Source organism: Pongo pygmaeus, chromosome 10 (assembly GCF_028885625.2).
Source record: "Pongo pygmaeus isolate AG05252 chromosome 10, NHGRI_mPonPyg2-v2.0_pri, whole genome shotgun sequence".
In the NCBI taxonomy this organism is placed as follows: Eukaryota; Metazoa; Chordata; class Mammalia; order Primates; family Hominidae; genus Pongo; species Pongo pygmaeus.
In genome coordinates this window covers 49,421,847-49,435,055 of record NC_072383.2, presented here as the reverse complement: position 1 = coordinate 49,435,055, position 13,209 = coordinate 49,421,847, and the positions used below count along the sequence as shown (strand labels likewise).

Genomic DNA, 13,209 nt, shown 5'->3' with positions numbered 1-13,209 from the left:
CAGGACCTTGCTTTTCTTCCAATCTCTCCTTCTTAGCCAGAACTTTCCGAGAGCCCCTTTGATTTCTCTTCCCTCCATTCCCCTCCTTTCCCCAAATGTGCTAAGGTCCCAATTCCCAGACCTCTCCCAGGACTCAAGAATTGGGATAGTCAAGCAACAAACACACCAAGACAGGCTTCCCTTGTACAGTAAAAAGGGTCATTTTTATTTTGTTTCCTTTTGGCTTAGAGGAGTGATGGACTTTTTATCACGTCTCATTAGGGCAGCATTGGCCTCCATGCATTCACTAATACACTAATCTTCACGGTTGATCTTTTACAGGTTTACGTTGGTTGCAGCAAAAAATAAAAGAACTCTGGGCACTGTCGCTTTAGGGGTTTTGACTGGGAGTTTGTTTATCTCTCTCCAGTCAACTTCTGACACCAAAAGTGGCTCGTTTAGAAAGGAGTGAGAGGCCATGTTAACATGGAAGTTTCTTCCTCCTCTCGTCCTCTGCTTTAAATTACAGAGTCTCCTCATACTAAGCAACAAGGAGGTTAAGGAAAGAAGAGGGGGAAAATGTTTTTCACACACAAACCAGCAACCATGTCAGCTGCTGCTCAGTGGCTTTGGCTCTGCGTTTTAAATTAACAGCATCACACATCTTTTTGCTTTTTGTCCTTTTTTTAAAAGGTGGATTGTGGAGTATAAATACTGCACCAAGGACCTGGCTACAAAAAATAAATATTTATATTATATTTATATATCTATATATATATGTGCAGTGATACTGTGGCTGCGCTGCTTTTTGATTGGCTTCGTTAATATTTGGCAAAGCATTGCCACTTACCCACTCAGCGAAGATGCACAAAAACGTCATCGCTGATTCTTTCAGTTCAATGCCTGTTAACTGCGGGTGTAAACTGCTGGTGATGGTGTCATTTACTACCAAAGAAGTGTGGAGCAGGATGGGTGAGAGAGTGAGTGAGTGAGCAGGTGGAAGGACAGTGGGTGAAGGATAAAAAGGTGGGAAAAGTTTTTTTTTAAAAAGTGAAACTTCAAATACAGTGGAGGTGGCTTCTTTCCTGTGAGGCTGGCTGATGGGTGCCAGATACCAAGGCCCATGTGTTACTGAGGAGACAGCCTGCTGGGCTGGGGTCAGGAGCTAGCGGAGGGAAACGGTTAGATCTCAGAAAAATCTCATCACTATGCTCTAGTAGCTTAATGACATCACTAGCATGAGCACATGGTGTACTTGGCGGGATCTTACAGCTCTGTTGCCCATCTCAAGACCTAAGAACAATTATTAAGTTTAGCCAAATCTTGCATAGACGTGGTTAGAATTTATTGCACATTGGAACAAAAATATATATTTTTTGTTGTTTTGGAAAAGACCATTAGCAATAAAAAATTTTTTGTCTGTCTGTCTGGTTTGGGGATGTACATTGGCTGACAGCATCTAAGTTCTAAGAAGAAAGAAAAGTATAAAAAATAAAAATAAACATGACAATGGCATAAGCCAGAAGCCATTTCCTATTTAATAAGTTAATAATTTGTATTTACAAAAAGGCATGCCAATAAAATAAAATTATATATTACAGTATTTATAATTCTCTTAAAAAGAATAACCACACATGTCAGCTTCTGTTTTGTGCTGTTTACAATGTAGCCTGTACATGTTACTATACATTCATCCTAGCAGTTAGCAGGGTCACTGAAAGATAGGCCTTCCCAGTCTGGTATTGGGTGTAGTACAAAAATTCTACGGATGCTGCTGCAGAAGCAGGCTTTAGAGAGCTGGACAGAGTTTCTAGTGGTCCAACAAGATAGAAAGCTCTGCTTACCGACTTACTGTGGTTTGTTCTATGCAAAACTAGTCAGGTGGACTGTGAAATTACCTTCAAAGTGCTTCTACTGCAAGGCAGATCGGTGTGTCTGATTATGGGTTGGTTCTTCTTCCCCCTCTAGTGTATGGTTCAGGAAGAATTTATTTTGATTTGGTTCACATGCTAAAGTCTCTTTTCACTCTTTGTATAGACTTCCTGACACATTCAACTGCAGCATCTTGGCTTTGAAATCCAGTCATTAGGTGAGAAACCCCTGGACTAAAAACTGTCTTTCCTAAAGCAGGAGATGGAATGGAAGATATGACGCTCCCCCAGAAGCCACACTTCAATGACAATGGGCAGGTCGCTAAGCAGATAGCAAAACTGGCTGCAAGGGAATGCACTGAGGGAAGCTGGAACATCCTAAAGAATTAATATTAAATTGCTTTCTCATGAAAACCAGTGCAGTAAAGAAACCAAGTGGGCTTGGTTCAGAGGCGGCTCCATCTCTACCTCAGGTCCCACCAGTGACTATTATTCTAATAATAAATGAAAGAAACCACAGCCGTAACCCCAATGCTGCTACCCTCACCCACCTCTGTGGGCAAGGGAAGCCCTACTCAGTGGAGAAATGTGATGGAGGCAGGGGGAGCCATGCAGTGTGTGAGTACGCGACGACCCCTCTGCAGAAGAGAGAGGTCAGTTCAGAATATCTGAACCCCTCGCGGTATCAACCGATGCCTGGAGAAAGCCACAATGCAGAGGACATGATACGAAATGAAATGAGCACCCCATAACTCCCAATGAAAGGTCGTTTTAAGTTCCCCAAATTACCCCTAGAGATAACTGGTGCTACTTTGAATAGCACTTTTATCTCTACCCCAAATAAGTGTCAGTTCTCCAGTATGAAGGCTAAACGATCATCATAAATATTGCAAGATACAAATGAATTTTTTTTTTTAGCCCTAGGATTTGGTTTTACAGTGACATAAATAGTACAAGCCATTTGGGATCAAAGTCTCCCCCATGTACTGGACACAGAGCAGCATTAAATAGTTCATCTTGCAAAATGTGCAACAATGGCTGTATGTTAGAGATGTCTGTTAAACATATACACGCAACGGATCCATCTGCTTGTTGGATTGGGTTTGTTTTTTGTTGGTGGTGGTGTTAGTCAATTAGTTGGTTGTTTCCCTACCCAGAAGGTGTATGAAGGACTTTTAAGAACTCATAATAAAGAATTGTAGCCGGTATGGAACTCTTACCATTTTCTCCAAATACAGTGAACGGTGCAGGGCTGGGTCCTGTCCAAAGGCTGACCCAATGCAAGGGACTAGATTAGTAGTGTCCTGTGGTGTATGGATCTCATGCATGACTTCTGATCACGGCATGCCATCATGCAAATCATTTCTACGCATTGAACGAGCACAATGTTTGGAATCGGCCTGAGCAAGTCCTCCTCAGCCTGAAGAAACCTGATTGTTTTCCCCCACCCATCTCCAAACCACGTGAAGCCCATGTGGAGAAGATGCGCTTTATGTCAAAGAAACTGACAATTTAATGACATGGGCTAAATGTGAGTGTGTGTGTGTGTGTGTTTTCTTTTTGCTGCTTAGCTTAACTAATGTAAGAATGCAAATATAGTTTGCATGAACAAACGAACTTTTAAAGTGATGCTTTCTGCTTCTGAGAATCAATAAAATGAAAAAATAAAATCCATTTGGCTGCAACGGAAATATGCTGGTCCCGGCAGCCTCTCTTCTGTTTCTGTATCTGGTTAGTTTTGTCCTAAGTTGCATTGACTGATGTGGAACATGCAGTAACCACCTGCCCAAGCATTAGAAAATCTGTAAGTCTAGGGAGCGGGGTCCTTTGCCCTTGGCAGGTCACTGCTCAAGATGCAGCTGTGTTGCGTGGTAAGCGGACGACGTTTGGTATAGATCTTCAGGTTAGAGTCTCCACAGCTGTTCTGCATTGATAATATTCAGGAAGTTTGTAAACAATCTTTCACTTGCGAGTTTTAGATCTGTATAATATTGAATTTTTGTTCTCCTCTAACACTTGGATTCTCTGACCTCTTTTTGTCTTTTGGCTTTTTCCCTTCTTCCTTCCTCTGCCCGCTGCTGTTTCTCCTTTTCAGGTTTAGTTACACTGTCATAGGACGGGAGGGAGGCTGTAGATGGGGTGCTCTCTTTTTTCTCCCGGTGTGTGCCTCCATTCTCCAGCTTATTAGAAGTTGTCTTTTTGCAGATGAAGCCCCGCCTTGCCAAATGTCCCCGGTAGGCACGCTGCAGGACCACTGCAGATACCTCCTCCTGCTTGCGACGCAGCGTGGTTGTGATTGGCTCGTAAGACACTTTGGAAGGATTGGATGCCACGAACCGCTCTTCCATCTGCTGCCGCAGGATGTCCAACTCCCCGCTATCTCCCAGGACCCGCTTGGTGAAGGCAAAAAGGATGTCCAAGCAGTGGATGCGATCCCCGCTCACCATTGGCAGATCCATAGCGATGAGCTCAATGGTATTGGGCTTGGGCACTCGGAGAGGATGCTCCAAGGCATCTGCAAAGTCTGCCAGCTTACAGTACTCAATGAACTGGGTGGCATCGGGGTCGAACTTCTCCCAGATCTCATAGAAGGTCTCAAAGTCATCCTCACTCAGAGGGTCTGCACTTTCCTCTGTGGCTACACTGAAGTTCTCCAGGATGATGGCAATGTACATGTTCACGACAATTAGGAAAGAGATGATGATGTAGCTTACAAAGAAGAAGATGCCCACTGAGGGGTTCCCACAATCTCCCTTAAAGCCACTCCCTGGGTGTTCCTTATCTAGGCTGCAGTCAGGGGGGCGGTTTAGGATGGGCAGCAGCAGGCCATCCCAACCAGCTGAGGTTGTGATTTGAAACAGGCAGATCATGCTGTTGCCAAATGTCTCAAAGTTGAACATGTCATCGATACCAGCCTCGTGCTTCACATATGCAAAATTGGACATCCCAAAAATGGAGAAGATGAACATGACCAGGAAGAGCAGAAGGCCGATGTTGAACAGGGCAGGCAAGGACATCATTAAGGCAAAGAGCAGGGTACGAATCCCTTTAGCGCCTTTGATCAGACGCAAGATGCGCCCAATACGGGCCAATCGGATGACTCGGAATAGGGTTGGGGAAACAAAGTATTTCTCAATTATATCTGCCAGGAACATTCCTAAGAAGAAGAATAGAAGAAGTTATGTTATTGAGATTGGAGACATCCTTTCTCTTTTTTTTACCTGGCATTGTGGAACCCTTAGGTTCAAAGGGCTTTGCAGAATAAGTGCCTTACTATTCGGTCTGAACTCTCAAAAAGTGACATTTTGGCTGGGCACGGGGGCTCACGCCTGTAATCCCAGGACTTTGGGATGCCAAGGCAGGTGGATTACTTCAGGTCAGGAGTTGGAGACCAGCCTGGCCAACATGGTGAAACCCTGTCTCTACTGAAAATAAAAAATTAGCTGGGCGTGGTGGTGCACATCTGTAATTCCAGCTACTTGGGAGGCAGAGGCACAAGAATCGCTTGAACCTGGTAGGTGGAGGTTGTAGTAAGCCGAGATCGTGCCACTGCACTCCAGCCTTGGCGACAGACCAAGACTCTTGTCTCAAAAAAAAAAAAAAAAAAAAAGTGACATTTTAAACATATAGGAAAGTAAACAATAAAATAGACACCTATGTGCCTAACACACATAACACACAAATTTGTCTTTTGATGTTGTTGTTTTTTGTTTTGAGATGGGGTCTTGCTATGTTGCCCAGGCTGGTCTTGAACTCCTGGGCTCAAGTGATCCTCCTGCCTCAGACCTCCTGAGTAACTGGGATGGAACACAGATTTAATAGAGGATAGCATTTTACCAATTTTTCTTCCTCTTTCATCATTCCCAGATGAAGCATCCACAATGCTGAAGATGGTATGTATCATTCTAGTGTGTGCCTTTATAGATTTACTATGTAAGAATCCTATATATATATAATTTCCTACTATGGTTAGGAAATCATACTGTATCTGTCTTATTTATTTATTTTAAATATTTTGTAGAGATGGGGGTCTTGCTATGTTGCCCAGGCTTGGTCTTGAATGCCTGGGTTCAAGCAATCCGATCCTCCCTCCTCAGCCTCCCAAAGTGCTGGGATTACAGGTGTGAACTGCCACATCCAGGCTGTATTTGTCTTCTGAGGTCCATCTATTTAGGTCTCTACCTTGTTTTTGAGATTTAACATTAGAATTGTGAGATTGATCCCTCGTGTTGAAATAATTTTAGATTACTCATTCTAACAATTGAGTGGTATTCCCTTTTATGAATAGGTCCTCATTTACTTGTTTTTCTACTCAAGAATGATTAGTTTTTTTCCCAGATTTGTGCACATATGATTTTCCAAGATGTTACTGATACTCTCCACAATGGAATCAAATTTCCATATCCACAAACAATAAATGAGAGGTCCTGGCTACACCTCATGACCTCATTATCCTTTAACTTTGATGTCTTACTTATTCTCTAATGCTAGCAATTTTCAAAGTATCTTCCTCTTTGCTCTGAAAAAACATCTTTGGTTTCCCATAGCCCTACCTCCCTAGTCTACTAAACTAGCCTAGAAAACTAAAGGGACTCTCAGGAGTGACTTTCAACTCTGAGCTGATAGATTTTTGTGCTGCAAGTCGTGAATCAGAAACCAGTATCAGGCTGGGCGCAATGGCTCATGCCTGTAATCCAGCACTTTGGGAGGCTGAGGTGGGCAGATCACTTGAGGCTAGGAGTTCAAGACCAGCCTGGCCAACATGGCAAAACCCAGTCTCTACTAAAAATATACAAAAATTAGCCAAGTGTAATTCCAGCTATTCAGGAGGCTGAGGCATGAGAATCACTTGAACCCAGGAGGCAGAGGTTGCAGTGAGCCGAGATCACACCACTGCACTCCAGCCTGGGCGACAGAGTGAGACTCCATCTCAAAAAAAAAAAAAAAAAAAAAAAGGTATAAAAATTAGCCGGGCGCGGTGGCGCATGCCTGTAACCCAAGCTACTCAGGAGGCAGAGGCAGAGGTTGCAGTGAGCTGAGATCACACTCCAGCCTGGGCGACAGGCAGAGACTCTGTCTTAAAAAAAAAAAAAAAAAAAGAGAAGAGAAAAAGAAACCAGTATCAGCAGGTAAAGATGCCAAGGCATTAGGATATAAAGGCAGAAGGTGAAAGTGTACAAATCGGAGAGCCTTTTTGTAGTTATATTCATCCAGGGATTCACCTCAACCAGGCCACTTGTTCTTTAAAGCTACAGAGCAATGAGGGGACCCAAATGAGCGGCCACAGAAGGAAGGAAGAGGAGTCGAAAAGTCTGGGAAATGACAACCGAAGGGAAGGCACTGACATGTTCTCTTCGTTCAGTACCTTCTCTTATCGTCCAGGCACTAACAAGAAAATGGGAGCTTCAGCTGACATGAGGGATTTAATTTAAGGAAACATTTCTCAATCATAAGAATGTATAAATACTGGGGCAGTTAACTGCAGAAGGCTACAGAATCCCCTTTGAAGAATTTTAGCTTTTCAGGAAAAGACAAGATGCAGTAAGTTCAGAGAGCGGGTCAGGTAACCTCTTGGAGCCTCTTCAGGAGCTAGAATTCCATGGGATATTTGAGCCTTCAAGAAAATCTCTACCTTAGCCAGGACCCACCCATGATGATTTCTCAGCTTCTCAATTAAATCATAACCAGTGACCAAAGAAGTCAGGTTATGTAATACATATTCAAGTATATGTGATACTTGTAGCCCATATATGGTGGGCAAGTAGGGCTTCAGAGAGAAGATGATGGCTGAGGTAGGTTTTGAAGGATGAATGTGTGTTTGTCCCCATAGAAAAAGGGAGAGAAATGGGGCAGACAGTAATGTAGGCAGTAGAAACACCATTTAAGGGGTACTGTAGGTGGTTTCAGAGCTAGTTTTACCCCAATTCCTTGTGATGGTTAATATTGTCAACCTGATTGGAATGAAGGATGCAAAGCATTGTTTCTGGGTGTTGCCAGAGGAGATTAACATGTGAGTCAGTGGACTGGCAGAGGAAGACCTACCCTCAATGTGGGTGGGCACCATCTAACTGGCTGCCAGCTCGGCTAGAAAAAGCAAGCAGAAGAAGGTGGAAGAAGCTGACTTGCTGAATCTTTCGGCCTTCATCTCCTCCCGCGCTGGATGCTTCCTGCCCTGGAACATCAGACTCCAAGTTCTTTGGCTTTTGGACCCTTGGACTTACACCAGTGGTTTTACAGGGTCTCTCAGGCCTTTGGCCACAGATCAAAGCCTGCACTGTCAGCTTCCCTACTTTTGAGGATTTGGGACTCAGACTGAGCCACTACTGGCTTCCTTGCTCCTCAGCTTGCAGCTGGTCTGCTGTGGGACTTCACCTTGTGATCATGTGAGATCACATCTATCCTATTAGTTCTGTCCCTCTAGAAAACCCTGACAGATTTTGGTACCAGGAGTGGGTCTAGAGGAACAGAATTTTAAAGATAGATTTCTTTAGTTGGTTTTGGGGTTTCTGGAGTTGGCTGCTTAATCTGATTCGACCCGAAAATGCTAAGGACTCTACTTCTGATAGTATGGAGAACACTGATAGTCCCTGGTGTGAACTGTTTAGAGAGTTATGCAAAATAGATGGTATTTGATATTCCTGATTCGTCGTTCTTGAGAGGCAAGGAGTTTAGTGACTCTATACGTAATACCTTTGACCATATGTGGAGAACCAAGGAATATAATGAAGTTGGTTGGTTCCCCTAAGTTCACTGGAGAAAGTAATGAAAGAAAAGGATGAGCTCAGGGATTCTAACTCCCAGCTCCAGAGCACATAATGAGCCTCAAGTCTTCTAAGATTTCCCTGAGTCTTATCTCCCGTAGACAAATGGCTGAAATTGCGGAAAGTCAGACACAAGCTCTTACCATGCAAGTGGCTGGCCTGCAAGGAAAGGTGCGTGCGTAGCCTCCCTAGGTATCTATTGTTAAAGTGAGGGCACTGATTGAAAAGAATGGGAACCCTGCAACTTGGAATAGGGATGTGTGGGAGGACCCTGATGAAGCTGGGGACACTGAGCTTGTAAACTCTGACAGCCTTTTTTGCCAGAGGAAACAGCCTCCTCACCCCCAGTGGTGGCAATATCCCTTCCCCCACCCAGGCTGCCACCAGCCTTTCCACATTTGTCTGAGATTAACCCTGCAATGCTTGAGGCAACAGTGGTCTCCCCTGAGGCAGTTGCCAGGCAAGACAATGCTGATTCTCCTCTGAACCCACCCCCAACACCCCTGTTTGTTTCTAGACCTGTAACTAGACTCAAGTCATGGTAGGTCCCTAGAGGTGAGGTTCAGAGTGTGACTCATGAGATGAGCTACACTCCAAAAGAACTGCTTGAGTTTTTTTCTTTTCTTTTTTTTCTTTTAAGACAGAGTCTTGCTCTGTCACCCAGGCTAGAGTGCAGTGATGCAATCTCCACTCACTGCAACCTCCACCTCCTGGGTTCAAGTGATTCTTGTGCTTCAGCCTCCCAAGTAGCTGGGATTACAGGCACAAGCCACCATGCCCAGCTAATTTTTGTATTTTTAGTAGAGACGGGGTTTCACCATATTGGCCAGGCTGGTGTTGAACTCCTGACCTCAAGTGATCCGCCCCCCTCAGCCTCCCAAAGTGCTGGGATTACAAGCATGAGCTATGGCGCCTGGCCTGCTGGAGTTCTCTAATTTGTATAAGCAGAAATCTGGAGAACAGGTATGGGAATGGATATTAAGGTTGTAGGACAATGGTGGAAGGAACATAAAGTTGGATCAGGTTGAATTTATTGATATGGGCCCACTAAGCAGGGATTCTGTATTTAGTATCGCAGCTCGGGGAGTTAAAAAGGTTCTAATAGTTTATTTGCTTGGTTAGCTGAAACATGGATCAAAAGATGGCCCACTGTGAGTAAGCTGGAAATGCCTGATCTCCCTTGGTTTAATGTAGAGGAAGGGATCCACAGGCTTAGGGAGACTGGAATGCTAGAGTGGATTAGTCAACTTAGACCTACTCATCCCAACTGGTAGGGTCCAGAAGACATACCCTTCACTAATACCTTGCAAAACAGATTCGTGAGGGGAGCACCTGCATCCTTGAAGAGCTCTGTGATTGCTCTTCCCTGTATGCCAGATCTTACAGTGGGAACTGCAGTCACTTAACTGGATAATTTAAATGCAATGGGAATAACTGGATCCCAAGGTGGCAGGGGCTGAGTGGGGGCACTCAACTGTCAAAGGCAAGGTGGGCGTAGCTACCATAATGGATAGCAGAGGCAAAGCAGCATTCAGAATAGTCTGACTAGTGTAGAGCTCTGACATTGGCTAATTAATCATGGTGTTTCTAGAAGTGAAATTGATAGGAAGCCTATTACATTCTTCTTGATTTGTGTAAGCAGAAAACTTCCAGGTCAAGTGGACAAAAGGCTAATTTGAATTATAAAAAAAGAGAATCATGCCCCCTCAACCAATTTCCAGACTCGAACCAGTATACAGACCCAGAATAATATTCCCCTTGAATAAAGGGGAGGCCTGGTCCCTTTGAGGAAGGACCCCACTACACTACCGACAATTTATACTGCTAATCTTTCTCCCATGCTTCCCCAAGGAGACCTCCGGCCTTTTACCAGGGTAACTGGTCCCCTTTCGGGGACTACTGGACACTGGACACTGGCTCTGAGCTGACAATGATTCCAGGGGACCCAAAACATCACTGTGGTCCTCCAGTTAGAATAGGGACTTATGGAGGTCAGGTAATTAATGAAGTTTTAGCTCAGGTCTGACTTACAGTGGGTCCCAGATTCATCCTGTGGTCATTTTCCCAGTGCCAGAATGTGTAATTGACACAGACATACTTAGCAGCTGGCAGAATCCCCATATTGGCTAACTGGTAGTGTGAGGCCTATTATGGTGGAAAAGGCCAAATGGAAGCCATTAGAGCTGCTTCTACCTAGAAAAACAGTAAATCAAAAACAATACTGCATCCCTGGAGGGATTGCAAAGATTAGTGCCACCATCAAGGACTTGAAAGATGCAGGGGTGGTGATTCCCACCACATCCCTGTTCAACTTTCCTATTTGGCCTGTGCAGAAGTCAGATAGATCTTGGAGAACGACAGTGGATTATCATAAGCTGAACCAAGTGGTGACGACTCCAATTGCAGCTGCTGTACCAGATGTGGTTTCATTGCTTGAGCAAATTAACACATCTCGTGGTATCTGGTATGCAGCTACTGATTTGGCAAATGCCTTTTTCTCCATTCCTGTCCATAAGGTCCACCAGAAGCAATTTGCCTTCAGCTGGCAAGGCCAGCAATATATCTTTACTGTCTTACCTCAGGGGTATATAAACTCCCTGGCTTTGTGTCATAATCTTGCTCGCAGAGATCTTGATCGCTTTTCCCTTCCACAAGATATCATGATGGTCCATTACATCGATGACATTATGCTGACTGGACCCAGTGAGCGAGAAGTAGCAAACACACTGGACTTAATTGGTGAGACATTTGCGTGCCAGGGGATGGGAAATAAATCAGACTAAAATTCAGGGACCTTCTACCTCCGTGAAATTTCTAGGGGTCCAGTGGTGACAGGCCTGTCAAGATATTCTCCTTCTAAGGTGAAGGATAAGTTGTTGCATTTGGCCCGTCCTACAACCAAGAAAGAGTCACAACGCCTAGTGGGCCTATTTGGATTTTGGGGGCAACATATTCCTCATTTGGGTGTGTTACTCCGGCCCATTTATTGAGTGACCTGAAAGGCTGCCAGTTTTGAGTGGGGTTTAGAACAGGAGAAGGCTCTGCAATAGGTCCAGGCTGTTGTGCAAGCTGCTCTGCCACTTGGGCCATATGACCCAGCAGATCCAATGGTGCTGAGGTGTCAGTGGCAGATAGGGATGCTGTTAAGAGCCTTTGGTAGGCCCCCATAGGTGAATCACAGAGGAGGTCTGTAGGATTTTGGAGCAAGGCCCTGCCATCTTCTGCAGATAACTACTCGCCTTTTGAGGGACGGCTCTTGGCCTGTTACTGGGCTTTGGTGGAAACTGAACGTTTGACCATGGGTCACCCAGTTACCATGTGACCTGAACCGCCTCTCATGAACTAGGTGCTCTCTGACCCATCTGGCCATAAAGTTGGGTGCGCACAGCAGCATTCCATCATCAAATGGAAATGGTATGCACCTGATTGGGCTCGAGCAGGTCCTAAAGGCACAAGTAAGTTACATGAGGAAGTAGCTCAAACGCCCATGGTCCCCACTGCTGCCAGCCTGCCTTCTCTCCCGGAGCCTGCACAGATGGCCTCATGGGGAGTTCCCTATGATCAACTGACAGAAGAAGAGAAGACTAGGGCCTAGTTTACAGATGGTTCTGCACGAAATGCAGGCACCACCCAAAAGTGGACAGCTGCAGCACTATAGCCCCTTTCTAGGACATCCCTGAAGGACAGCAGTGAAGGGAAATCTTCCCAGTGGGCAGAACTTCAAGCAGTGCACCTGGCTGTGCACTTTGCATGGAAGGAGAAATGGCCAGATGTGCGATTATATACTGATTCATGGGCTGTAGCAAATGGTTTGGCTGGATGGTCAGGGACTTCAAAGAAGCATGATTGGTGACAAATTTGGGGAAGAGGTATGTGGATGGACTTCTCTGAGTGGTCAAAAACTGTGAAGATATTTGTGTCCCACATGAATGCTTACCAAAGGGTGACCTCAGCCGAGGAGGCTTTTAAAAATCAGGTGGATAGGATGACTCATTCTGTGGACACCACTCAGCCTGTTTCCCCAGCCACCCCTGTCATTGCCCAATGGGCCCATGAACAAAGTGGCCATAGTGGCAGGGATGGAGGTTACGCATGGGCTCACCAACATGGACTCCCACTCATCAAGGCTGACCTGGTTATGGCCACTGCTGAGTGTCCAATTTGCCAGTAGCAGAGACCAACACTGAGCCCTCAATATGACACAATTCCTCGGGGTGATCAGCCGGCTACTTGGTGGTAGGCTGATTATATCAGACCTCTTCCATCATGGAAAGGGCAGCGGTTTGTCCTCACCGGAACAGACACTTACTCTGGATATGGGTTTGCTTATCCTGCATGCAATGCTTCTGCCAAGACTACCATCTGTGGACTCATGGAATGCATTACCCACTGTCATGGTATTCCACACAGCATTGCTTCTGACCAAGGCCCTCACTTTACAGATAAGGAAGTGTGGCAGTGGGTTCATGCTCATGGAATTCACTGGTCTTACCATGTTCCCCATCATCCTGAAGCAGCTGGATTGATAGAATGGTGGAATGGCCTTTTGAAGTCATGATTACAATGCCAACTAGGTAATAATACTTTGCAGGGCTGGG

At 45.1% G+C, this 13,209-nt stretch overlaps 1 protein-coding gene across 1 annotated transcript in view; it reads right to left on the bottom strand.

The window, feature by feature from the left end:
* Positions 1–1,494: 1,494 nt before the first annotated feature.
* Positions 1,495–13,209, bottom strand: part of SCN8A (sodium voltage-gated channel alpha subunit 8) — a 217,714-nt gene continuing 205,999 nt past the window's right edge. Inside the window, exon 27 of the mRNA XM_054444133.2 lies at positions 1,495–5,007. Within this exon, the coding sequence (XP_054300108.1) occupies positions 3,860–5,007 (1,148 nt within the window). The 3' untranslated portion in view covers positions 1,495–3,859. The remainder of the gene's footprint in view (positions 5,008–13,209) is intronic.